This window comes from Struthio camelus, chromosome 8, assembly GCF_040807025.1.
Source record: "Struthio camelus isolate bStrCam1 chromosome 8, bStrCam1.hap1, whole genome shotgun sequence".
Classification (NCBI taxonomy): Eukaryota; Metazoa; Chordata; class Aves; order Struthioniformes; family Struthionidae; genus Struthio; species Struthio camelus.
Window position 1 is genome coordinate 4,284,868 of NC_090949.1, and position 23,250 is coordinate 4,308,117.

The 23,250-nt window shown below is 46.1% G+C and overlaps 2 protein-coding genes across 21 annotated transcripts in view; one reads left to right on the forward strand and one right to left on the reverse strand.

Annotated features, from left to right (window-relative positions):
• Positions 1-12,130, forward strand: part of COLGALT2 (collagen beta(1-O)galactosyltransferase 2) — a 66,148-nt gene extending 54,018 nt beyond the window's left edge. For 2 of the 5 annotated variants that reach the window (XM_068953618.1, XM_068953619.1), the window contains 7 exons: positions 2,790-2,909; positions 3,400-3,476; positions 5,266-5,372; positions 6,481-6,613; positions 8,175-8,302; positions 8,832-9,038; positions 9,501-11,520. In XM_068953618.1, the coding sequence (XP_068809719.1) occupies positions 2,790-2,909; positions 3,400-3,476; positions 5,266-5,372; positions 6,481-6,613; positions 8,175-8,302; positions 8,832-9,038; positions 9,501-9,777 (1,049 nt within the window). In that variant the 3' untranslated portion in view covers positions 9,778-11,520. Of the gene's footprint in view, positions 1-2,789; positions 2,910-3,399; positions 3,477-5,265; positions 5,373-6,480; positions 6,614-8,174; positions 8,303-8,831; positions 9,039-9,500; positions 11,582-11,958 lie in introns of those variants that run through there. The other 3 variants (XR_011142706.1, XR_011142707.1, XM_068953617.1) reach the window with 3 other exon arrangements.
• Positions 12,131-14,872: 2,742 nt separating this feature from the next.
• The window catches only part of RGL1 (ral guanine nucleotide dissociation stimulator like 1), a 118,650-nt gene continuing 110,272 nt past the window's right edge, over positions 14,873-23,250 (reverse strand). For all 16 annotated transcript variants that reach the window (XM_068953609.1, XM_068953607.1, XM_068953606.1 and 13 more), the window contains 3 exons: positions 21,133-21,387; positions 18,941-19,055; positions 14,873-17,895 (listed from right to left, as the gene is read on the reverse strand). In XM_068953609.1, coding sequence (XP_068809710.1) covers positions 17,708-17,895; positions 18,941-19,055; positions 21,133-21,387 — 558 coding nt within the window. In that variant the 3' untranslated portion in view covers positions 14,873-17,707. The remainder of the gene's footprint in view (positions 17,896-18,940; positions 19,056-21,132; positions 21,388-23,250) is intronic.

Below are 23,250 nucleotides of genomic sequence, written 5' to 3' on the forward strand. Positions count from 1 at the left end.
GCGAAACTCGGTGCGAGTGTTTTGTTGGGTGAGAGGCCTGGATACTGAGGTGAACTTTCTCCTCGTCTTCCTTCTCCCGGAAAAGGTGCTAGAGACACAGCTGAGAGCAGAGGAAGGTGTAAAGCCCCTTGCACTTGCAAGGCAGCATTCAGCTCCTGAACTTCCTATTGACCTGAGACTGATGACTTAGAGCCGGCCAGCAGGAAGCTCCAGTCACAGGAATGTGGGGGACATTTATGTTACCTAGGTATGGCTGTGGTTTTCTGGCATATGGTTGTCAGTCCTGGTCACTGCCTTACAGAGACTGATAATAATACAAGTCTCTATAGTTTTTCTGTCCCTTCTTCTGGCAGTAGTTCTTTTTATTGTAAGAACTGAGAGCTGGAGAGCGAATCCTCTTCCCCACAAAGCTTTACCATTTTAGGGAAGCTTTTATCCCAGAAGGAACAGAAGTATTGGCTTGAATCTGCACAGATTAAGTGTGTTTAAGCCAGCGGAAGATAAGAAGAGAGATCAGTGAGCCAGATAAGATTAGTTGATTAGATCAGTGCCAAATCCATTAATGTCAGCAGGTAGTATTTTTTTATTCCGTCATTTACCTTAATTACAGCTGACAGCTGAATGTGGTTTGGCGAGTAGTGTAGCCAACAATTTACTTGCAAAACTTAAAATGGCAGAAACACCAGGGTCGTCGACACAGACGATTCTGCCCTGCTAAAAATACCAGGGATTAGGGAGACTAATGCATGAAAACACTGACACACCAGGTAGTGTCTGCTTTTCATTTATTTTTTGGGAGGAGGGGGGTGGTTGAGCGTGCTTCCTTTATTTAAAAACAAAAAAAAAGCCTCCAAAAACCCAAACCTTCCAGGTGTTAGGGTTGTTTGTTTTTGTTTTTTAATTGGCGCTGTGAGTTTTATGGGTTCTAGCAGCTTTCAGATTGTGCCCAATGAACCAAGGACCTTACCAGAGCTCAGTGAAAACAAGTTTTCTTCCTTGGCTTCCCTGGAAGTCATTTCTGAGCCTGTTAAGTGATGTGATACCAGGTCCAGTGCTAATCCTGTTTTCCTTGATAACAAGAGCGAACTCTTGGTCAGTCCAGTGGTTGCTGATCACAAGTTGCTGGGGCATCCTCAGTGAATGACCTGAGCAGTGAGTTGTTCTCCCCTTGGCGCAGGGATCTGCTCCAAGCAGAGGCTTTGTGTTTTCCCTTCATGCCATCTCATTCTTCTCTTTTGCACCTTCAGATTCAGCTCCTTGAGCCAACGGTTGCAAAAGCATTTGAGCAGCAGGAAGTCATGTTATCACTTCTACTTGAAAGCATCTTCTCGTTGCTGGTGTCTCTCTAGGATTTTCCTCCCATCGCCAGGGCACTGTAAAAACTAGTCCTGAATAGGGAAGGACCCGATCTGGTAGTAGACACAGCACTTCCAAAATGGTTATCATACATATTCCTCAATGCTCTTTGCCAACACAGGTGAAAATATCTTGTCTTTATTTTCCAGCCTAAGTGAATGGAAGCAGGAGGATGCTTGACTGCAAAAGCTGGAGTGAATCCCTTGCTAGGCTAGTAACAGAGCCTGTAGCTATATTGATGCCCTGGGCTTTGCAACAACCTCCTGCATGATGCCTGGAGAACTGAACTGCCTGGGCCTGCGTGTGGCCAACCATGTGCTGTTGAAAACAGGGGATCTGACTTGACTCTTCTGATCTGGTAGAATTCCGTATTTATTCTCATGTGACAGAGAAGCTGTGGCAGGGCTCAGACAAAAGCCTCTGTCCCCTCTAGCTACACTGGGTTGGTCTGAATTTTTTCCTCTCTAAGGTTGCCTAGTCTCATAGATGTCTGCACCCCTCTTTGTCCAGCACGCAGGGGATCCGGGCCTCCTCTCCCTGCAGAGGAACAAGGTACCTGGTAGGACTGCTTCCCTTTCATCTGAACCGCTTCATTCACCCTTTGCAGGTTTGTAACAAGTGCAGCCTTCCTGTGCTGTGAGGGAGAGTGCTGCCCACTCATGAGTGGAAATGCCTGCACCCTTCCCCCTGAGCTCTGAAACCTCCATGTTTCTCCCACCTTTGAGTCCCATTTCCTTCCTCCTGCTGGTTTGGAGGCTGTTGCTGAGCCCTCTCAGGAGAGGCTCCAGGCCACCGGATCACTGCTGTCTCCCCCTTAGCACAGCTGCAAATGGAAGTTCTTTTTGCTTCTGAGCCAGCTGTTTCCTCGCTTGAGGCAGGCTCCCTCAGAGAGGGAAAAACTGTAAGGATCATTCCCTGCTTTTGGTTCTTGATTTGTGGAGGGGATCGTGTCAGGTGAGATGCCAGGTCTGAGCAGTGCAGGTAGGATTTTGGGGGTGTGGGGTTTCTGTGGTTCTCTAGTTATCTGCACCAGTCCTACTGTGTGTACCAGATGTGCCTCTTTTGGTAAAGGCTAGTTCTGCCCTCTGCCGTAGGATTGTTTCTATAGCATGAGATTTCAGAAGGTGGAAAGCGAAGGCTGAAAAAGACCCTTTCTCTGGACTAAAAGGTGGACCTTTCCTAGGAAAAAACTGATTGCAGTTAGAAAATACCTGCTGTTAGGGAGCAAGTAGAAATTGGTTTCGTAGAGGAGGCCAGGTGCTGCCAGCCAGATAAAATAGAAAATGATGCTGTGATGTTTTTGAAGCGCTCGCTTATGAAGCGGTACCTCCTGGGAGTGAGGTCCTGGTGTGAGTTTGCTTGTGGCTGTGTGAAAGCAAAGCAGTAAAATCACCTGCTAAGAGACCTCACTTCTGTTTTAACTTGATCCCCAGGAATTCAGATGTTCATCTGCAACCGTGAACACTACGGTTTCCTTCCCATGCCCCTGAAATCGCACCAGACCCTGCAAGAAGAGACTGAGAACTTTGTGCACACGCTGATTGAGGCTATGAGTAAGTCACTGTGCCCTGCTGCAGTGGAGCCCCCTTGCTATTGCTTGTAGAGCTCTCTCCTGCCAGCAGCCCAGCTTGCTCCCTATGGGAGTCCAGGATAGTTTACGTCCTGATCTGACTGATGTCATACCTGTTTTGATAAGCAGGTTTTTATTTTCCACCACTTTTTTCCCTAAGGATGTAATCACCTCAGGGACAGGTCAGCTCCATTCAAAGAACCCCTCAGCTTCTCCAAATCAAATGCAAAAAGGCATCTGTAGTGTGCAAAGGATGCTGCAGAACCTGATCTTTATCATGAGGTCTGTCTTCTGCACATGACTGCTGGCTTCTGCTTCGCTGTGGTGATGCTTCCTGGTTCCTCCACTGCTGCACTGACATCACATCCCAGCAACCTGTTGCTTCAGGCCCAGCGATGAAAACATGTGGATTCATTACTTTAATGCCAGATGCATTCATGAAGGTGATGCTTGGGATCTCTCATCTCTTTCAGTTGATCGTCCTCCCATTGAACCCTCTCAGTATGTCTCTGTTCCCCCGAAGCACCCTGACAAGATGGGATTTGATGAAGTAAGAAACCTCTTTTGCTATTATTGTCTTCCGTCACTGAGAGAGCCTGGGTTCTCCCTGCAGCTGGGCTTTGAGTATAGTATGTTTTCATGTAGTTAGCTGTTTCCCAACCATGCATCATTTGGACTGAAACTTTTTACAGGGAGAGAATAGCCATCCATATTTGAGAAGAACTTCTGCCAAGCTCGGGGAAGTGGGAGTAAAGGGCTCAGGGAGAGCACTCCTTCCCCTCTGGCATTTGTAACTGGGACGTTAGGCCAGTCAAGTCCATGAGTGCTTAGCGCTCTTTCCTGGTACAAGAGCTCTGATTAGAAGCGTTGGTTCGTGTGCGAGGGCAGTGCCCAGCAAATCTTTGGGGTTTCCGTCTGTTAATGGTGTGGATGGTTTAATCCAGCCTGGAGGGGATGGCAGAACTGAGGCTTTTTAACTTGTACTGTTTCCCCTAAATCTGACTCCATAGGGCACCTTTGCAGTCCCTCTGCTCTGTGACGAGAGCTGAGATAGCCACTGGAGAGCCAGGGGCAGCTGGGGGAGCCAGGACCTGAGCTGGGCTCTAGCCCAAGCTGGCTGCGTCCGTGAGCGGTGAAGACCATGTGTGCTGTCTCCTTGCTGTGGCAGCTCTCTCCTCCTCCTATTTGGTTGCCATGTTTTTCTGTTTTGGCCTTAAGTGAAAATGAGTTAGGAAGGTGGTTGTTGACGCTGGTAGTGTTCCAAGACCCTGTAGAAATTCCTCTCTCAAATTGCTATGGAGAGCAGGCATTAGGAGGAGAAGATTGCAGAGGGATGTGCTGTGCTTTAATGTCTTGCTCACAGCCAGAAACCCTGTGTGGGCAGCTGCCAGGGTGGCAGTAGCGGCACAATGACTGAGGGAATTATGGTGACTAGGGAGCTTTGGTTTTCTGGTGTATTCTGCTGCATCTTTTACATGGCTTGTATACTGAAGTCTGAACCTGATTTGGCTATGTGTGTCTGTGTTTAGAACACAGCTGGTGTGGGATTTTTCCATGTTGTCCTTTGTGGCTGCACTTTGTTTATCCAATTTATTATTTTTGCATTTGTACTGAGCTGGAATCTTATCCACTTCATACTGAGATGAGGTTGTGCTCCATGGGCTACAAGGCTGCCCTTGTACTTGTCTTCCTGGAATTGAAAACAGATCCCTGACCCTCTGCACTTTACCTGCAATGAGGGCTTCAGTCCTCTGCCCTCCAGCCAAGGAGCCTGTCTTCTCAAGGCTGGACTGAGCTCTGTACTAGGCTTTCTACTCTGGCAGGGGTAGCCATGGATTTGCAGTACCTGTAGTCATTGCAAAAATGCTCTCTTTATTGTGTCCTTATAGTTAGATGGTGGCCCCATTGGTAATCCTAACTAACAGGCAGTTGCAGTCCTGTGGAGAGACACGTGCTGGTCAGTGTCCCTCTGGGACCAGAGATGGAGATGGCCATTTACCCTGTTTGGTAAAAGTCAAAACATCCTAAATCTTTGGAAAATGTGGTGTCAGCTGTAACTGGTTCCTTCTCAGCTTTCTCCATCCTTGAAGAGCGACTTTCCCCCGAATATCTTATAGAAAGGAGTTGTTAGACTGAGAACAAGCCTGCAACCTTTCAGCTCAAAACCAATCCCAAATTTTTGACAAATTCTAAACAATCTGGAATGAAAACACACCTGGTATTTTAATAAGATCTGCACTTCCTATGAGGCTGCTGGAGAAGAATGGATCAGGACCCCTTTTTCTCCCTCCCTCCCTCCCTCCCAGATCAGAAGGCTGATATCTTTTTCTTCAACCCAGATTTTCATGATCAACTTGAAGCGGCGGAAAGACAGACGGGATCGGATGCTGCGGACTCTCTATGAACAGGAGATTGCAGTCAAGATAGTGGAGGCTGTGGATGGAAAGTGAGTTTCAGCTGGGATTGCTGACGTTCGCAAAGAGCGGACTGTGCTTAGCTGCACCGTCTCCTAAGACACCCTGACCCTGCTTCTGGTGGGGAAAGGTGGGCTGAGGGGAGAGGTGAATATCGCTTTTATTTTCCAGTGTAATGCTCTATTTGGGGCAGCTTTATTCCTTTTTTTTTTTTTTTTTTTTTCCTGCCTTTGAAATTATGAGAGATCCACGGGCATTGTAGTTCAGGTTAAGATGAAAATCTGGTTAAAATCCTACTGATTTCTGTGAACAGTAACACTTGCACACAGTTAAAAGGCGTTAGCCGTGAAAGCATTTGAGAGCAATTATCTCCTAGCAAGATCTTCCATCCAAGTGCCACAATGCTGTTGAGTATCAGGGTTAACCCTGATACAGTCACTTCTCAAGTGTACTCTACTCTGAGGTGTGTTAAGACCCTTCTATAATGAGAAATCAAGGCACAAAAATTTAGGTCTGGCAGTTGCAAAGAGGCCTGAGGGAGTTAGAAATCCAAATACCATCTAACGGTCTTTAGAACTTGGGTACCCGTCAAGACCTCGTAGAAGAAAATTCTCCGCCAAGCAGCTGACAAGTTGATGGTCTCACCAGAAGTTGATAGCAGAATTAAGGATCTGGTCTGTCTGTTTTCATACCAAGCCTTGTAGGTTTCTCTAATGCGCAGTGTATTAGAAAGAGAAACAGTTTGAAAGCAGCAGTGGTAGTGACTGATGTGATTTCCACTTCAAAACTAGTAGTCAGCTTTGAAGCAGTCAGAATCTGAAGTGACAGAAAGTGTGGGGGACCCTGTATCACTGGGCTGAACATCTTGGTGGTGTTAAGTGTGCGTGGAGGGGAATCATGCTGGAAGGCTGCAGCTTTCTATAGGTGTTAGTCCTCAGCCATCTCCAGTGTTCAGTTTGATTTAGAAATGTAGATCAAGAAGTTACTTTTTCTCTAGGTTTTTGAGCAAAACAAGTGCAAGAATTTCTTGAGATGTGTCTTTTCTCTGAAAGCCAGCAGCATGTCACTTTTTGCTTCTGTGCCTGACTTGAAATTTGCCTTTTCTTTTTTTAACGGTGAGAGTTATTCTCTGTTTCTCAGAGCACTGAACACGAGTCAGCTCAAAGCTCTCAGCATTGAGATGCTTCCTGGTTACCGGGACCCATATTCCTCCAGGCCGCTAACCAGGGGAGAGATTGGCTGCTTCCTTAGTCACTATTACATCTGGAAGGAGGTAAGGCGTTTCTGGGTGCTCGGGGTTCCTGTAAGAGGGTGCTGTGGGCGAATGCATCAAACAGGTGTACAGGCAGTCTTAGGGCAGAATATCAAATACAGTACAGGTTTTCGAAAGTGTTACATATAACTGTTTTCCTCAGTGTGTAGGGGATCCATGTGTAAGGTTTTTCTTGAATGCAGTGTTCAGCTTTTTCTTCTCTGCTTTTGATTTGAAAACAGCTTTGAGTGATCTCATCAAAATATTTTATGATGGTTTTTGCAAACCATCCGATAGCCTACTTGGAGCAAGTTTGCTTAGGAAAAAGGTAGGAAGGTTTTGAAGAACAAATGGTGTTTAAAAACTCCTGATTTCTGCCCTCCCCCCCCCCCCGACCCCCCCCTGCATCTACATCTGTGATAATGGAAGTTCCAGTGACTCTACTGATCAGCTTTTTAAAGTTAGCATGTTATAAGTGTTCTTGTTAAGAGCGGGGGCCACCATTACCTGAGCTAAGAGATCTTGCTTGGGTGGTCAAAATCCATAGTTTCTGTGCGTCCCTGGTCACCGCTGGAAAGTGACACTTGAGCGCGTCTAGGCTGTGTTGGTCAGAGGTGGCCGAGTTGAAACAGTCCCTCCTGTTGATGTAGGGCTGTACAATGAGGTGTGGTGTAGGCAGAGTAAGACCCAGTACTAAAAGAAGACTGGGCCGTGGCAGTGGTTGCCCAGATGTGACAGTGAGGATTGAAGCCACCCTGTATAGATGCCTAAGGAGACAGCCTCTGCCTATGGAGGTTTTAGTTTTATCACTTCTCAGCAGTGAAAGACATCGATCCAAACAGCCCAAAGCCAGCAGGAGTGACTTCAGTCATGAGAAGTTAGGCTAGGCTTTTGGGCTTGAAATTTTTAAGCACCAAAAGTCAGGTGCTAGCACGAGAACTTGTACGCAGGATGCCTTGCATGTCCATTCTTTAAGTAGTCAGGGCCAAACTTCAGACACACTGAATTCTCCTCCTTTCCAGACTCCAGGGACACTTTCTTCCAGCAAAGAGGCTTTTCTGGACAGCAACCTTGGTATCAAAGGCTACTGCACACGCCTTGGAGGAGGTGGTTGCCGAGGTCATGCTGGATGGCAGCTCACGGGTTCTAGATGGCGCAACATCAGGCGAAGGGCATCTCTAGTGGTACAACACTGTATTGCAGATGCTCGGCCTTCAGGGTATTTTCATGCCTGTTCTCACTGGCTCTTGCAGTCTGTCCCAGCTGAGATGTGAATTTGGGAGCGATTCTCCCGCTGCGCTATCTGTGTGGTTCAGAAGGCAGTGCCAGGCCAGGGTGACCTCTAGGCTATGCTACAGGCTTGCAAAGGGAGTTCATGTGCTTCTTGGTCAGTGAATCACAAAAGATCACCTGCAGTTATGAGACAAGAGGTTCCCCAGGGGTTGATTCTCTGCCAGCTTAGTTATGGATGATCCACGGTAGATGGCATCGTGTTGAATGGCTTCGGTGTCCCAGCAGTTTCTGGGGGCAGAGTGTGGCCCGGGCGGGCCACTGTTACCACTTTTGAACTCTCTTGTTTCAGGTGGTGAATAGAGAACTGGAGAAGACGCTTGTTATTGAGGATGATGTTCGCTTTGAACACCAGTTTAAAAGGAAGCTCATGAAGCTGATGGATGACATTGAACAAGCCCAGCTAGACTGGGAACTTATGTAAGTCACTGTAGCCCCTTGGCCATCTGGGAACTCCTGGGCGTGCAGAGGAGTTCAACAGCACCTATCGTGTCAGGATAGAGATGCAGGGTTAATGTTGGAGTGCAGGGGAAGGTGGCAGAGGTATCTCGTTGGGCTCTACCTCTCAGGACAAATCTGCCTCTGGCACTGGAATGACCAGGCTGTAAGTAGTACCCACTGGATTTGGGAGGAGAGCCTCTGTGGGCTGCTTTGGTTCATCTCTGTAGTGTCCAGAGATGCTGCTGTGACCAAGGAACTGAACAGCCCAGGGCTGAGGCTTGGGCCGTGGCATCATAGCTCCCTTAGGAAGTCTTTCACAGCTATACACCACCCACAGGGTTAAGATATGGGTGTCTGGGAGTGGTGCAGGACAGAAATCTGTGAGCTGGCTCATGGATTACTTCTTGGATTGCACCCTTTGCCCTTCCACTGGTCAAAACTGTCTAGTGGTCCTAATCACTGCAGATTTGCTTCGGTTCCAATTTCCATGATCTTTTCACCCTTTCAGCTACATTGGCCGGAAAAGGATGCAGGTGCAGCAACCTGAGAAAGCAGTTCCCAATGTTATGAACCTAGTGGAAGCTGATTACTCGTACTGGACCCTGGGGTATGCAATCTCTTTCCAAGGGGCCCAGAAACTCATCGGAGCTGAGCCTTTCAGCAAGATGCTGCCTGTAGATGAATTTCTGCCCGTCATGTACAACAAGCACCCTGTGTAAGTAGAATGCCTCCGTTGCTCAGGTTGGCACAAGCTCGGTCTTGCTGAATGGTCTTCAATCAGATGATGTTGGTGTGTCTTACTTCTGTAGCCCAGCTGGAGGGGGAAACAGAGCTGCTCCTTGGTTGTCTGCAGCAGAGCTCCTGGTATGGGTCAAGTGAGGTGACAGGCCTGCTGCTGAGGGGTTGTCCTGCCTACCTGGTACAGGGCTTGTGAGCTGGTTTTGAGACACTTGGCTATTTCTGGATAACAGAAGCTGTGGTTGTATAGGTTGCGTGTGGTTGTAAGGCACGTGGTTATGGCTGTATAGGGTCAGACCTGCTTTAGAGCCCCCTCCTTACTTAGGTCACATCTCAACCTACCTGTGTTTTCTCGGTGGACTGGCTCATAACCCAGAGCAAAAGCGGTGGCGCAGATGAGCAGTCAGTCTGTCACTGATGGTTTTTCTCCCCTCTTTAGAGCGAAGTACATGGAGTACTACGAGTCCAGAGACTTGAAAGCCTTTTCAGCAGAACCCTTGCTTGTTTATCCCACCCACTACACAGGGCAGCCAGGCTACCTCAGTGACACAGAGACCTCTACAATCTGGGATAATGAGACTGTGTCAACTGACTGGGACAGAACACACTCCTGGAAATCCCGGCAGCAGGGCAAGATCCACAACGACGCCCAGAACAAGGATGCCCTGCCTCCCCAGTCATCTCTCAATGCGCCGTCCTCCAGGGATGAACTATGACTGCCTGCTTCCCCCGGGACTCTGTCAGCAGCTGAACCTGCCTCACACTTTAGCTTTTCACCCTAGAAGCTTGTTGAGTTGTTCACGTGGTCTCCTTCCCGCTACTTGAAAGGCAAAGCAGGGTGGTTGGAGCCAATTGTGCTGCCACTAACCAGGCACTTTTCCAGGATGGGGGAGAGGTGAAAGGGGACGAACAGGTCTTTCAGACTGGCAGAAAAAAGGGGAGAGATCTGAACAAAAGCCCCTGCAAGTTTTTTTAAAAAAAGAAAAAAAAAAAAGAAAATGAAAGAAAAAAAGGAACAAAAATACCTAAGTGACGTCTTTCTACAGTTTCTTGTGTAGAATACTGTATTTATAAAGATTAATATATAGAGGAACTCTGAGGTGTACAACTATTGATAACTTTCTGGATAGCTGTCACGGGGCTGCTGTGTAACTGTTACTCATTGTAGGTCTTATAACCCTGTTTACTGAGAGAAACTGCAGGCAAGTATTTGGGTTGATTTTTTTTGTTTTTTTGGAAGGATCCCTGTCAAAATCAAAATAGTTTCCAAAAATGTTCGATGCACTGGAGCAGTGCTCCTCTCCTTTATCACAGTGCTGCAGAAAGCTATTTCTGGCATCCTCGCCATAAATTTCGAAGCCTCCTAGAGCCTGTCTAAACAGGCCTGCCAATCCAGAGCTGGTGTCTTGGCCTATCTAAGATCTTGAAAGTTAACAAGAGAAAACAGTGGTCACTGTTTTTTGTTTTGTGTGTTCCCTTCAGACAGTGCAGAGGCACAGAGTTAGTCCATGTCTATCCTGCTTCACTCTGCCTCAGAAAAACAAAGTAAGCCAGTCTTTTTCCAGCCCTGTTTAATTAAGCCGCAAAAAACAGGTGCAGGACTTCTAGGAACTTTCACTTTTGCAAGTCTGGTTACAAACTGCTTGACGTTATTCTTATAAAAACTCAACAACCTACAGAAATATTAGTGGTGTCAACTGTACGCAGCAGCCTCAGAACTGTGTGTTATAGGACGGAAAGGCAACTTGTCTTTTGATATTTTTTCATGTGCGGAGCAAACTTGTCTTTTTTCAGATGAGTTCTGATGTATTTGTTATTGGGTAACATGTCAGCAGAGTACGCTGTTTATTTTTTTGAAACGGTTTCCCAGAGGCCAAGTGACCATGGACTACGCTGCTTAGGTTTAGCTGACACAGATTTCAAGCTGCAGGCTGCTCCCCCCGCAGAGGGGAAGGATGGCCCTCCTGGACTAGCAATCTAAAGAGACTGTCGCCTGCTGGCTGATCTGTACAGTTGCGTATGCGTGGTGGTTTTTTTACATATTTGGTTTTGTTTGTTTTTAATAATTGCTGATCAGTGTTGTGCTTTCTGCTAAAGAAGTCATGTTATTATCTGTCAGCGGGTCTGATAATACATAGAACCTGGTGCAAGATAAGTAGCTGCGTGTACTTTTTATTGGGTGGGAGCAGGTCATGGTGGGGAAGGCTGGCTCTCTGCCTCTGGCATTTCAGCACTGCTGGAAAAAAAGGCATTTTTTGAGAAGAGCTACGCGTCCACGGATTGGAGCCTGTCCTGGCTCTGGGATGGCAGTGAAGTCCGAACTGAGGAAGTCAAGAGCTTTGTCAGCCGTATCACCCCACCACAGCGTTGCTGGCCATAAACGTGTCTGTCCTGCAGCTACTGCCTGGAAGCCGCGCTGCTTCCTCTCTTGAGGACGGAGCAGGTGCCCAGGAGACATGGTGAGTACGGAGAGCAGGTCGGCCAGGCACGGCCTGAGGTGTTCCTCTTTGCAAACTCTCCTGCCTCCTCCCAGTCAGGTCTCACCTTACCAGCAGCAAGTGTGAGCCCTTTTCAAGTGTTGTCGACCATGGTGATGCCACAGACCGATGCCTACCGATGTAGGAAGCTTGATGTGTGTGGCCTTTGGAAGCGGATTTTGGGCCTGCTGAGTGTCTGGCGTGCTGTATTCTTATTCTTTAATTTTTATTATTTTATGTAGTTTTCTGTAAAATGTTATGGTAGATAAACAAAAGGATAAGTCACTGCGAGGGATTACTTGCTGTCCCATGTCACAGTGGGAATGAGTACTGTGCTACGACGTTGTTCTTTCATGTCACGCTTCCCTTGGGATTGAGGCTGATTTTGCAGCGTAGTGTGCAGACATGCTGTTTCTTCAGGTCTTTGGCAATGCTGCGTAACAGCTGGTCAGCTGCCGGAGCCGTGGTGGGAAGGGTGCGTTGGAAGAGCAGGTCCCTGGCCTGGCACAGTGCCACTGCTGCCTTCCGGCTCCGCTGCCACGTGTGCGCATCGGAGTCTCGCAGAGCGGCAGGGATGAACCGGCATGGATGGGTGAGTGTCTTTGGCCTGCTGCAGTTTCTGTAATCGAATATTGTCTCTATATAAAGGCTTGTTATGGTTACACTGTGTTCACGTACGTTCCCATCTATTGCTTATCACTTCCGCTCTCATGCGCTTTTTATTTCCTCTAAACATGGAGTGATTTACTTGTGTCAGCCTGAGCTGTGTTTTTTCTGCTCCCCCTTCTTCTTCTGGCCTTCATGATCTCATTGAAGCAGTTCTACTACAAACATCTCCTTGGCTAAAATCGCCCAGTGCTCCTTGTGGTACCTTCCATTTAGCAGTGGGGACTAGAGAGAGCAGGGGCTGACGTGTTGGCCTGCTTCCTGAACCTGCTCACGCTCAGCTGTGCTGCTGCTGTGCTGGGGTCTGCCCGGCTCGGGGATGTGGTTGAGGGCAGAGCCTCGCGGCTGCCCCTCTCTGGGAGGAGCTCAGTGCCATGCAGCCAGGGCGTCCCTGCTTCTCCCGGCGAGAGGGCAGTAAGGCCTGTGTGATGGGGCTGTTAATAAAGCCATATGGTGTCACTCATGCAAGAAATAAGTTGTGAATTTAAAAAAATGTTGCTTGAGTGATCCTCTTATGTATTTTTTTCCCTCACCTTAGTGCAACTCATTCAAATGTTAAAAAATAAAAAAGTCTCTCTGCATCACCTGTCCAGCCTTTCACACTGGAGCAACTGGGCTACCTCTGCTTTACAGCGAATCCAGCAGACCTGCCAAGAGAAGGAGCGTAAGCCTGGATGAGGCTGGCACTGACCAACAGGTAAATCTGTTGTACAGGTTTGTGAGCCAGTCCATGTCTCATGGGGCTAAGCTGGCTAACGTGTTGCTGTCTGAAAATTATACTGTCAGCTTGGCTGGATGCTCAGGGAGGCATATTTTTAATTCTACTTTGGCTTCCTTAAGTAGAGCAGTATCAGTTTACTAAAACAACTGTATTTTTTTCTTTTTCTTTTTATAATTGACTTTGGAAGTGAGGGATGCAAAGAAGTTGATTGTGGTTTCGGGGCAGGGGAGACTAAGGATGCAAATGTAATAAATGATTGCCTCAATTTCAGAGAGCAGACAGGGTCTCAATAACTAGATCCAACAGATTGCATATGTGCATATATATATGTATGTACATATAGATAAAAATAGCAATCTTCTCTGTATTTATATATGAAAGAGTTGATTGATAGATGGCCAATGGTTCTACCTGCCATGACAAATACTGTTTTTTTTTCCCTTTCCATGTTGTCAGTTCTTTGGCAGATGTTGCTCAGGCTTTGCCCTACTCAGAATTAACGGTGTTTTGGAAAAGTAGGTGCCAGTTAGAACACTTCTGATATTTTTCCGCTTTCCATGTACTTATCTTTCTTGACTCATCTGATGGTCTTCAAAACTGACCAGGAGGTCAGGGAGAGACTCCAGTTTGACCTGGCCTTTGGCCCCTTGCTGAGACCGCTGTTCACCACGCGAGTGCAGGTGCTGCTGCCTAGGGGGGTGCTTGTACCGCGGCGGGGAGGCAGGTGCTGGCCCTGTGCTCAGTCACCCGGCCACGTCGGGCCCAGTCGCAGGCCGGGGCGGGGGGGTGTCCCTGCTCAGTGGTGTGCAGGGTTAGCACCCACAGCACAGCCATGGACGTACCTTGAAGTGAAAAAAGGGACTTTTTGCTGCTTTTGGTGTTCTTGTTTTGTCCGTTTGGTAGTCAGAGATGGTCTGACATGGGCTGCGACTTGAGAAGCTGCAGGGTGAGAAAGGAGCAGCACAAACCCTCCTGTAAGCCCAGCTTTTATAGTACTTGGGTAACCCTGGGGTCCTGCACATTGTGCGCGGCTCCCACGGGAACGAGCCTCAGGGCCAGATTGGGCCGGGGGTAGGGGGGGGACCAGCTGGCGCAGTGTGAGCAGGGCATGAGGTGGCCTGCGGGCATCTGGGCTGTTCACACCACCTACCTGCTGGGGCGGGACAGCCACAGAGCTGCACATCTTGAAAGTGAGCTTGTTAGCAAACCGTGACAGGTAATTTTAAGACTTTGTCAGACAGCTTAATGAACCAAGGGGGGGGCTTTTTGTTTGCGTTTTTTTTTGTTTTTGCTTTTGTTTTTTTGCTTTGCTGTAGTGCATCTGTGCTAAGCTCCGGGGAGCTCCTGTGACTCCCAGGCCTCAGCGGCTGAGAACACAGCAGCCAGTGCCGATCGTGGTGAGGCTCGTGACGGATTAGTGGACTCTAGACGCAGGTTTGACAGAATAAGCTGCAAGACAGTTGAAGAATAAACAAAACCCTCTTGTTCACAAGAAATGTCACGAAGACAGTCCTTAAAAATGTTTATCTGCAATAAGACTGGTCATAATCAAATGGCTTTCTTTGCTTTTGCTTAAAGGAAAAGTGCTAGTACAGTATAAATAATACAGCAATACGAATTCAGAGATTGCAATATTATTTATCCAATATTTATCCTGCAGGGTGGTGTTCCCCCTCCCCCCCCAAGTACTTTAACAAAAGCTGGGGGCGGGGGCTGGCAGTGGAAGGGAGAGGTTATGGCAAATTCAAAGTGCTCTTGTAACATGCAAGGCCCCTTCGTGGCGAAGGATACTCGCGCTGTGGTTCGGCGAAGCCCAGTGTGACTTTTGGCAGTTTTATTCTCCTCCAATGTTAAAGTGACTTGGGAAAGGGCAGAGCCTCTGCATTGTGGGGTGGGGAGGGAGAGGGGAACGGGGGAACAAGTGAAAAAGAGACTGTACCAAATCGGTAAGGAGCAGCTGTGCTGCAAACATCAAACTTTTGGTATTTATTTTGTGCAGAAACAAAAGTTTGAACAGTTGTGAGGCCAGGAGGAAACATAACATGATGGCGGTAAAAGGGTGTAGATAGAAACACTCAACCAAACAGCAGCTTTTATGTGTTACGTTGCTGCAGAAATCATTGAGTGAGTGACCCAAAAGCGACTGCTTTTATGAAGAACAACACAGTGTAGCATTTGTATGTAATCTAAGTTACCCAGGTGGTTAAACAGGAAATCAATGAATAGCACAAACTAGTCCACAGCAAGTAACAGGTTGGTGCTATGAATGATGCAATGGGATTGGGGGTGAGGGGGGGTGTTTTTGTTTTTTTGGGCTTTGTTAACATTAGTTCAGTCCTCACCAAGGAGCTCATTGCATTCCAGCAGTGTGTGACTGGAGCCTGACCATCTGCTGCCCAAGGAGCCTGACCATCTGCTGCCATTAAATGGGTAATGTAGATGAGACACTGGTTTACTTTGACAGGCCTTCAAGCTACATTGTTGAAGAAACAGCTAGAATCGATCATCCTAAAAACTTTGACAAATGAACCAAAAAAAAAAAAAGCATTACAGTAATGCTGACACTAGTAACAAACAGTGTAAAATTGTTACTGTACATGAGGCTGAAGCGTTAAACAATGCTGAAGGACACGTATGCTTAACAAAAGGGTTTAAGAAATGCTGTATTTCAGGTTCTGTGGCTAGATATGAAGATGAGTCATGGGAGCTGAAAGAAGTTGAGACCAGTTAAGATGCTAAAAGCGATGAATTTGAAGAGAGCAACAGAGATCAAAATGAAGATGAGGCATGAGGTGTAAAAACCAAAAGGCAGTAGTAATAAGGCCTAGGAGAAGAAAAATAGACTAACTTCAGGCAAATGTTTGTGAAAAAGTTTGTATTATACAGCGTGTATAATGATTACAGGTAAGTAAGAAGAAAATTTTTTTGTATATAACCTTTTCTGAGGGGTGGGGGGGGGCAACTTAAAAAAAAAAATCATCTTCCTTTTGTGTTAATATAGTATTGCACATTGACAGGTTGTGTGCGGCCATACTTTACAAATGACTGTATAGACATCAATGCATGCTTTCACTGAAATACAAAGTGAACTGGACTGCTACTGTAATGGTGTGCTAATTCAGGGCAGGTTTTTAAGGCTCGGTTAGTTATAAACTCAACATCTTTCTCTACCCCCTCAGTAAAAATACTCTTTATGTTTTTAAACTATTCAGAGTGTAGAGGGCATGGTGCTATTTGTAAATGGCGATGATAAATCTTTAAATAACGTAAAGCATAGTATGACCCAACACTGTTTTTGCATTTTTGCATCATGAGTTTATCACTGACTGTTAACATAACCTGAGGCCAGCTTTGAAATTTACTGCTATAGACCTGATTTAAAAAAAAAAAAATGCCCCAGACATGTATAAAATTCAGTATTTAAGTTTATTTTACCTAATACTAATGCCTCCCAAAGACAGTCTGTTCACTAAGGGCTGTTTACAATCCAATCTCTCATTTATGGCTTTTTAAAATTAAAACCCCTGTGTCCTTTCAAGGAAGCCTGTATTCTGGCAAGAGACTTAGAAATAGGGTATTTAAAGTTTCACAGAGAACATATGATTAAATTCTTTATTCCAGCTGAAAGGATGTACCATGTCAGGAAATTCATGTAATAGATGTATATAAAGAACAAGGAAGGTGGTTGGAGGTTACGCATAATAATGCTACAAGTATATAAAAAAAAAAAAAAATCTCTGGTTGTTTTGGGCAATACAGTAAACCTGGCTGTCTCCTCTCAATACACATTTTTAAAAGGTAATGTAGTTGCTTCTCATGGAATGAAAATGTGCATTAATGCAGGCAAAAGTTTTGCTCCTGAAGAGTGATTGCACATTACAAAGAGGTACATCAGTCATTTTGGAGTACATGCAAAAGGCATCAACTTCTGGTCCATAGGTTAGCAAAGCATAAGGAAAACCACAATGTAGTGGCATTAAGACAAGAACAATCCAGACAAGTAGTGTTCGAGTTTGCCTTGTTCATTAACAAATCATGACATTCATCCAAAAGCAAGTGCAGTCATTCTTTTAATGTTCTTTGGAAAAAAATCCAAAATAGGTATTTTTTTTTTTCTGGCTTTGAACAAGTGCAAAAAAAAAAATTGCCAGCTGTGTGAAAGCAATACACAGGATTGTAGTTTCTTCTTTTGTCTCCAGAGATGAGTATTTTGGGGACATACCCACCCTGCTTCTTCATGAACGCAAATGCCTCCTGGAGGCAGCAATTGTTAGTAGCTCTCAGCTCACCCACACCTTCTGCAGACCAGTGCTCTCAGTCAGCTGGAGGCTGGCTGGGATCCTCCTCCTTGGTTCAGGCAGAATTTTATTGTGATTTTTCTTCTCCAGTTTTATAAAAATAAATTTAGATGTTCTGTGTAATACTGGCACAAAGGAAAATGTTTTTGCTCAAGAAGAGTTGGCTTATGCGGTGTTCTTAAGACAACCAGTCCTGTTTTCCCCTGTAAATGGGGCCCTAACCTTCCTAGGCTAATGTGCAAAAGAAAAAAAAAAATCCTAGTCCAGACTGTCTCATAAATCCATTTCTGTCTGTCTACCTCCACTTGCAGGGGAGGAGAGAGACACCTCTGGCTGCAGGTCTGGCAAACGCTTGCTTTGCATTTCAGTCTCAAATATTTTCAAAGGTGAATACTGACACATTCATCTGCTGCGACTCTGTAATACTGGATGGTAACAAAGGTACTTTTCTCAACCAGTTCGCCTGTATGTGGACTTGTCCCCTTCAAAGTGTAATTTTACTGTGCCTGTTACTCCAGCACCCCCGTTTGGCAGTTCTGGGGAGTGTCAAACTCGATCGGCTCCTCATTTTCACCTGTCCATCAACTGAAGCTTTTTTCCGCAGGATGAAATCGAAGTTCACCTGGCTGTTCATGGCGTAGAACACATTAGCGCTGTCTGGGATCACTAGCTCTGCAAAAGAGGGAGCAGAACAAGAGTTACAGTAAGAGGTTACAGGATCGTTAATAGCAGAATTAAAGCAAGGAAAAACTAGGAATCTGGTGAATAGACTGAGAATACACAGCCAGGCAGGGCTAGCAATAGGCCAGTTTGATGTTTATCAGGGACTAGATACAGTGGTTTCTTATCCGTCCCTTAGTGAAAAGAAATGCTGTTAGACCTAAAAGAAAGATCACTGTACAGGTTACAAAGAAAGATAAGCAAAGTCTGGCCAGTGTCGTAGCTGGCTGTACAGTCAGGCTTCAGCTTTGCTGTGCATTTATTCAGGACAACAGAGCGGCTTCTGTGGTGAAGCAGCCCAGAATCATGTCATTCACAACAGCAGCAAGTTCACAACAGTTTCATTAATGCCAGTGTCACTTACTGACCAGATTCTTCAATGCACCACCTTGCTTGTTGCAAGGTTGTTAAGAACACACAGAAGTTTGTGTCGTGTGGCACTGTGCTAACCCCTTTCCTTTTTCTGTTGTGCTTCTAAAGCTGCATCAGCTGGCAACCATGGGAAGTAGTTCCACAAAAACAAGGGTTGTTTTTTGGTTGAGGCCAAGAGGTAGAGACCAAACCCAGACCAAGCCCAGCCTGGCATAGGCTCTGAAAAACAGCCTCCAAACTGAGGCTGTTACACATGTGCGAAAAGCTCTGCATTTGCACAGCTGAAGAATCTGGGCTTGCTGTAATCTTTGGGTGGTCACTAGGCCCCTTTACGTAAACTGCTTTCCAGGGAAATCAAGTAGCTTCTTTTCAGAAGATAGCTCCATAGGCCGCAGCACACGTGTGGAGGACTACCTGGAAAACCACGTGTGACCTGTGCTCCTTTAAAGCAGTACGCTGACAGGCCATGGTAAATCATCCCCACACGTCACTTTTTTAACTAGAGGTTTAGTCTCACTAGAACATATGACAACAAGACTATAGCAGTTCTAAAGTTGCTTCACATTTTACTCCTGCCTGCAAACTCTACCAGTTTTTAGGATGCAGAGCTTGTCTCCTGCTTTACCTTTGTCCTCAGAGATGACCTGTACAAGCTCATAATCCTCAGCAGCGTCAGATTCCAGGTTGTGCTTTGACATAGCTCTCTGGATGACAGCAGGCGTTTTGTCTTGGCTAGTTAGCTGTAGAAACAAATTTGCAATAAGAGATTCTGCTTACTCACTTTTTATAAAATACTTATGATTTAATAACTAGAAAAAGTCTATTTCAATTCACTGCTGGGTGTTGGAAAAGATTTCAGAGAACCAAGACATTATGGTGAGTCAGTACTGAAGTAATAGATACTGCTAGATACTAAAGCATGGTATTTGTGACATTTGTTGTTTTTTAATTCAAGGCAACAGATACCGTACTAGCAGAGACAACATTAAATCACACTGTGTCTGCTCCCCTGAGCAAACACTTCTGAGAGATGAGATGTAGCTCTCACTAGCCATAAACTTCCACATAAATAAGTGCCCCATCTGTTGTTTGCAGACATCAATTAATCTGGACTCTCATGTGCTAAATTCTGTCTTTGACATCTTGCAAAGACTTCTGGCCTTGGAACTTAGTCTACTGTCTGCCATGGAAGTGCTGGAAGTCCATCTGGAGCACACACAGGGATCTCTCCAGAACCTAATGAAATGAAAAATGAAGATTTGTCTCACTGCTGCCAGAATTTATCAGGCCCTGAGGGAACGGCTCTTTGCAATTTGGGGTGTCAGTTCCTTTAAAATCATAAAATTACTGAATGTGCTAAGAAATACCCGTGTGTGTTTGTTCCCTGCCCTCTTGCTGCCCCCCCCCCCCCCCCCCCCCCCAAAGCTCCTAGTCTGGAGCACTGGCTCCACAGCTGAGGCTCTGGCAGGTGTCTGGTGAGATTAGATACAGGCAAGTCACATTACCCAGCACAAGCACTGCCAGCACAGCCCTGTACAGCCTGGACTATCGACCCGGCACTCTCCAAATCCCTCGGTGGAACCAGCATCAGGGGTAAAACCTGAGAGTTGGTTTATTTCATACCTACAAGCTGCAGCCTTTCAGCCAGCTCTTACCAGCTGGGCACAGCACTGCCTCCCCTTTGCAACAAGTGGGAACAGAGGCCTTTGTGGGAGCACGCTGCGCATCCTCGGCCACGAAGGGCCGCGCTGTGCCGCTGGACCCTCTCCCGTTAAACAGAGTTCAAACCCTGATGCTGATTTCAGAGCAGTGGGAGCAAAGCACGGAGGACTCCACAAAGCAGGGGGCCAGAGTCCACTGCTAATGAACGGCCACCTTCACTACAGAGAGAAGCTGTGTAATTAAAGGGCTTGCCAGCTTCCTGGGGCACCCCCTCCTTGTTTGCAGGACCTAACTCCTGGGAAGACTTCTTCAGGCAGAACCTCACACATCATCTTGGGTCAAAACTAACACACTTCAATTCCAGACTAGAGAAAAAGCAACTAGCTCTAGAGCAGAGGGAAAGGAGCAGCAAATACTTGACTTGAGGAGAACATTTCACTTAGAACTTTTGATAAAATACAAATTTCAGTTTCAAAACTAGGACCATTCACAAAGATCCTCTGCTATTTTCATAACTGTCATTCATATCAATCACTCTCCATATATTTTGAATTTTAAGAGCATACTTGTTCTCACTTTCAAGCCAGTTTTAATTAATTGGCCTAATAAATTGGTATTTTCAAAACTAAAAGCATTTTGCAAAGTCTTTACAACAGAAAATGATTTTTTTTTTCAAAAACAGTAATTTCAGATGTATTCTAATGTGAAAAGTGAGGCAAACTTTAAAATAAAAACAGGTCGTTGTCACAAACTCCTGAAGTCATCTTTTAAAATTGTCTCACCGCTAACCAGTGTGAGTAAACATAAATCTACACAGAATGAACGGTGGTTGCTTCCAAGCCCCCAGGATGTTCCGCCAAGCCTGCAGAACGCAATGCACGCTTCCAGTTGCATTGCCCAGCAGTTCAGGATGAGTGATGAACAGCATGTAGCTGAAATACCAGGAAGTTTTTTTAGAAGATGGAACGTACTGTAAATACTAGATATTGTCAATGCAAGTTGCATGCATGAATCAAGGACACAGACTATCCATAGTTATTTCATATCTTGGCTGCTCTTACTCACACCAAGGCTGAGACCTTGGGTTTTAGCAGTCGCCCTGAATGAAAACATATCACCAACGATAAGAGTATTTTGCTGTTCCACGCCACTTACCATGATGCTTTTGTACATATTGCCATTGTTGTCTTCTACACTGATTCGGATGATGCATGTATCTTCATTCTGCTGGTTGTAAACAGGAGGCAGTACTGTTGAGGTAATGGATGTCACGGAGATAGAGCGCTTGTGGATCTTGGGATTGGAGGACAAGAAGGGAGGGGATGAGATTACGTTGGTTAACGATGACACCCCTGAGGAAGACGTGTCCATGGAATGGATGGAGGAACAGGAGGAGGAGGATTCAGAGAGCTACATAACAGAAAGAAAGAAAAACACAGTCATAAACTTGACACTTTTTTTTTTTTTTTTTGGGGTCATTCTGGAGGAGGAATCTGAGGAAGCATGAGGCACATACATATAAAGCCTCAGTTATCTTTACTTTGTCTAGGGGGCTGGCAGTGGTACTCTTTGCTGCTACAAAAAGTGAACTTGAATTAGTAATTTCTTCATTTTAATGAAAATTTATTTTCAATTCTGTGCTGGAGACTGTGCTGCTTTGCTCTTGCCTGTGTCCTGCCCTGCCACTCTTAAGACGAACAGGCCAGGAGGTGGCAGCAGATACAACGAGCAAAATGAAGTTGTGGGCTTCCAACTGAGGACTGAGAACAATTTGGAAAGAGCAGAGAGCCCAGTGGGCGCCTCCTCTCCTGCGTCAAGTTGGAGCCTTTTACACAGGGAGCTGGACTTGTAATTGATGTGAAAAAGCACACGCGTGCCTCCCTGTCTCCCACTTCTCCTTGAATATTCTTTCCTCACTGGAAACTGCCTCCTTCCCGTCCCCTACTGCTCAGGGTCTTGTCTTTTTCTTCATCTGCCTGTTCAAAAACTGCCAGGAGAGTGTCCCTCTCCAACTTGCTCACTTAAAGCACTGTAACAACTGTTCTACATAAACAATTCAAGCAACTTAATTATATGGGTGCCAGCATCTGGGACCACGCACTTAATTTGCGTTTAAGAACATTTAGTGCAATTTAATTTAAAATACCCCTAAGGCAAGCCCCAACATATCACTCTTCAGCAAAATATCCCTAAAAGGCCCTTCACCAATGCAATTAATGCAGCTTAGGTCAAAAGGGAAGAGTCTGCCTATAGGAAAGACCTCCCTGTGGATCCCCCCTCCAGATCCCTTCTGCTGGTCTCCTGAAGGTAACAGAGCATGCCTGGCACATCCGCTGTGGCATGAACACCCACAGCTTCATTTTTATACTCGTTTTGCTGTGGGACATCCCAGCTGCCAGTGTGCAAGCTTTGCCTTCATAGCCAAAAAAGGGATTTACTGGCACGCTGTTGAAGTGTCTTTAGGTAAGAGACTTGGCAGCTCATGCTGAGAGCACCCACAGAAAGCTGGTGTGCAGGAGGAAGTGTGACAGCTGCCTTCATAACTGCACTAGCTACTTTCTACTAGCTTTCTCCAGTGGGAGTTAGCCTGAACACCCAAGTCAAGGCAAGACCCTCCTCTCTGCGTGAGGGAGCTAAAGTGCGGTCAAACCTGTGAGGCTGGCAAGCACTCACCTAACTACCCACCTGCCATGTGGCCAACTACAGCTGCTCTGCCTTCCCCAGGATTACACAATGGTGTCACTAATACACACCAGCTTTCGTGCCCAGAAAAAACACCTTTGCTGGAGTGAAATTGCCACTTTATTTATTGCAGCTGGGCTTTCCTCAGCGAGCATATGGTTGCTGACGCAAAGCTTCCTTTTTCCAGCAACAGCTGCTTCCAGTGATTCAGCATGATGAAGCTGGCAGCAGGCGGCTAACAGCAGATCAACTCATTGAACCTGAGATATTCTAAGAGGAAACGACTAGCTTTTGATCTTTATCATCTTCAAATGATTCTTCTCCCATTTCATTTGTTTTTGTTTGCGGGAGCTTATAAATCCTCTTGTCCATGTCACTACTAACATCACGCTACCGTGTGCTGGAGAGAAGCACCAATATCTGGAGGCACGTTGCTCAGACTGCTCCAGCCCGCTTCCCACAGTCTCTAAGGTAGGAACGCCATCAGTCTGCCCCATCCCTCTCAAAAAAGAATGATCAGGAACTGAAAGAAAAATTAACCTTATGCTCCTACAGAGCCTCATCGAAAACCAAAAACTCTGTCAGACACCG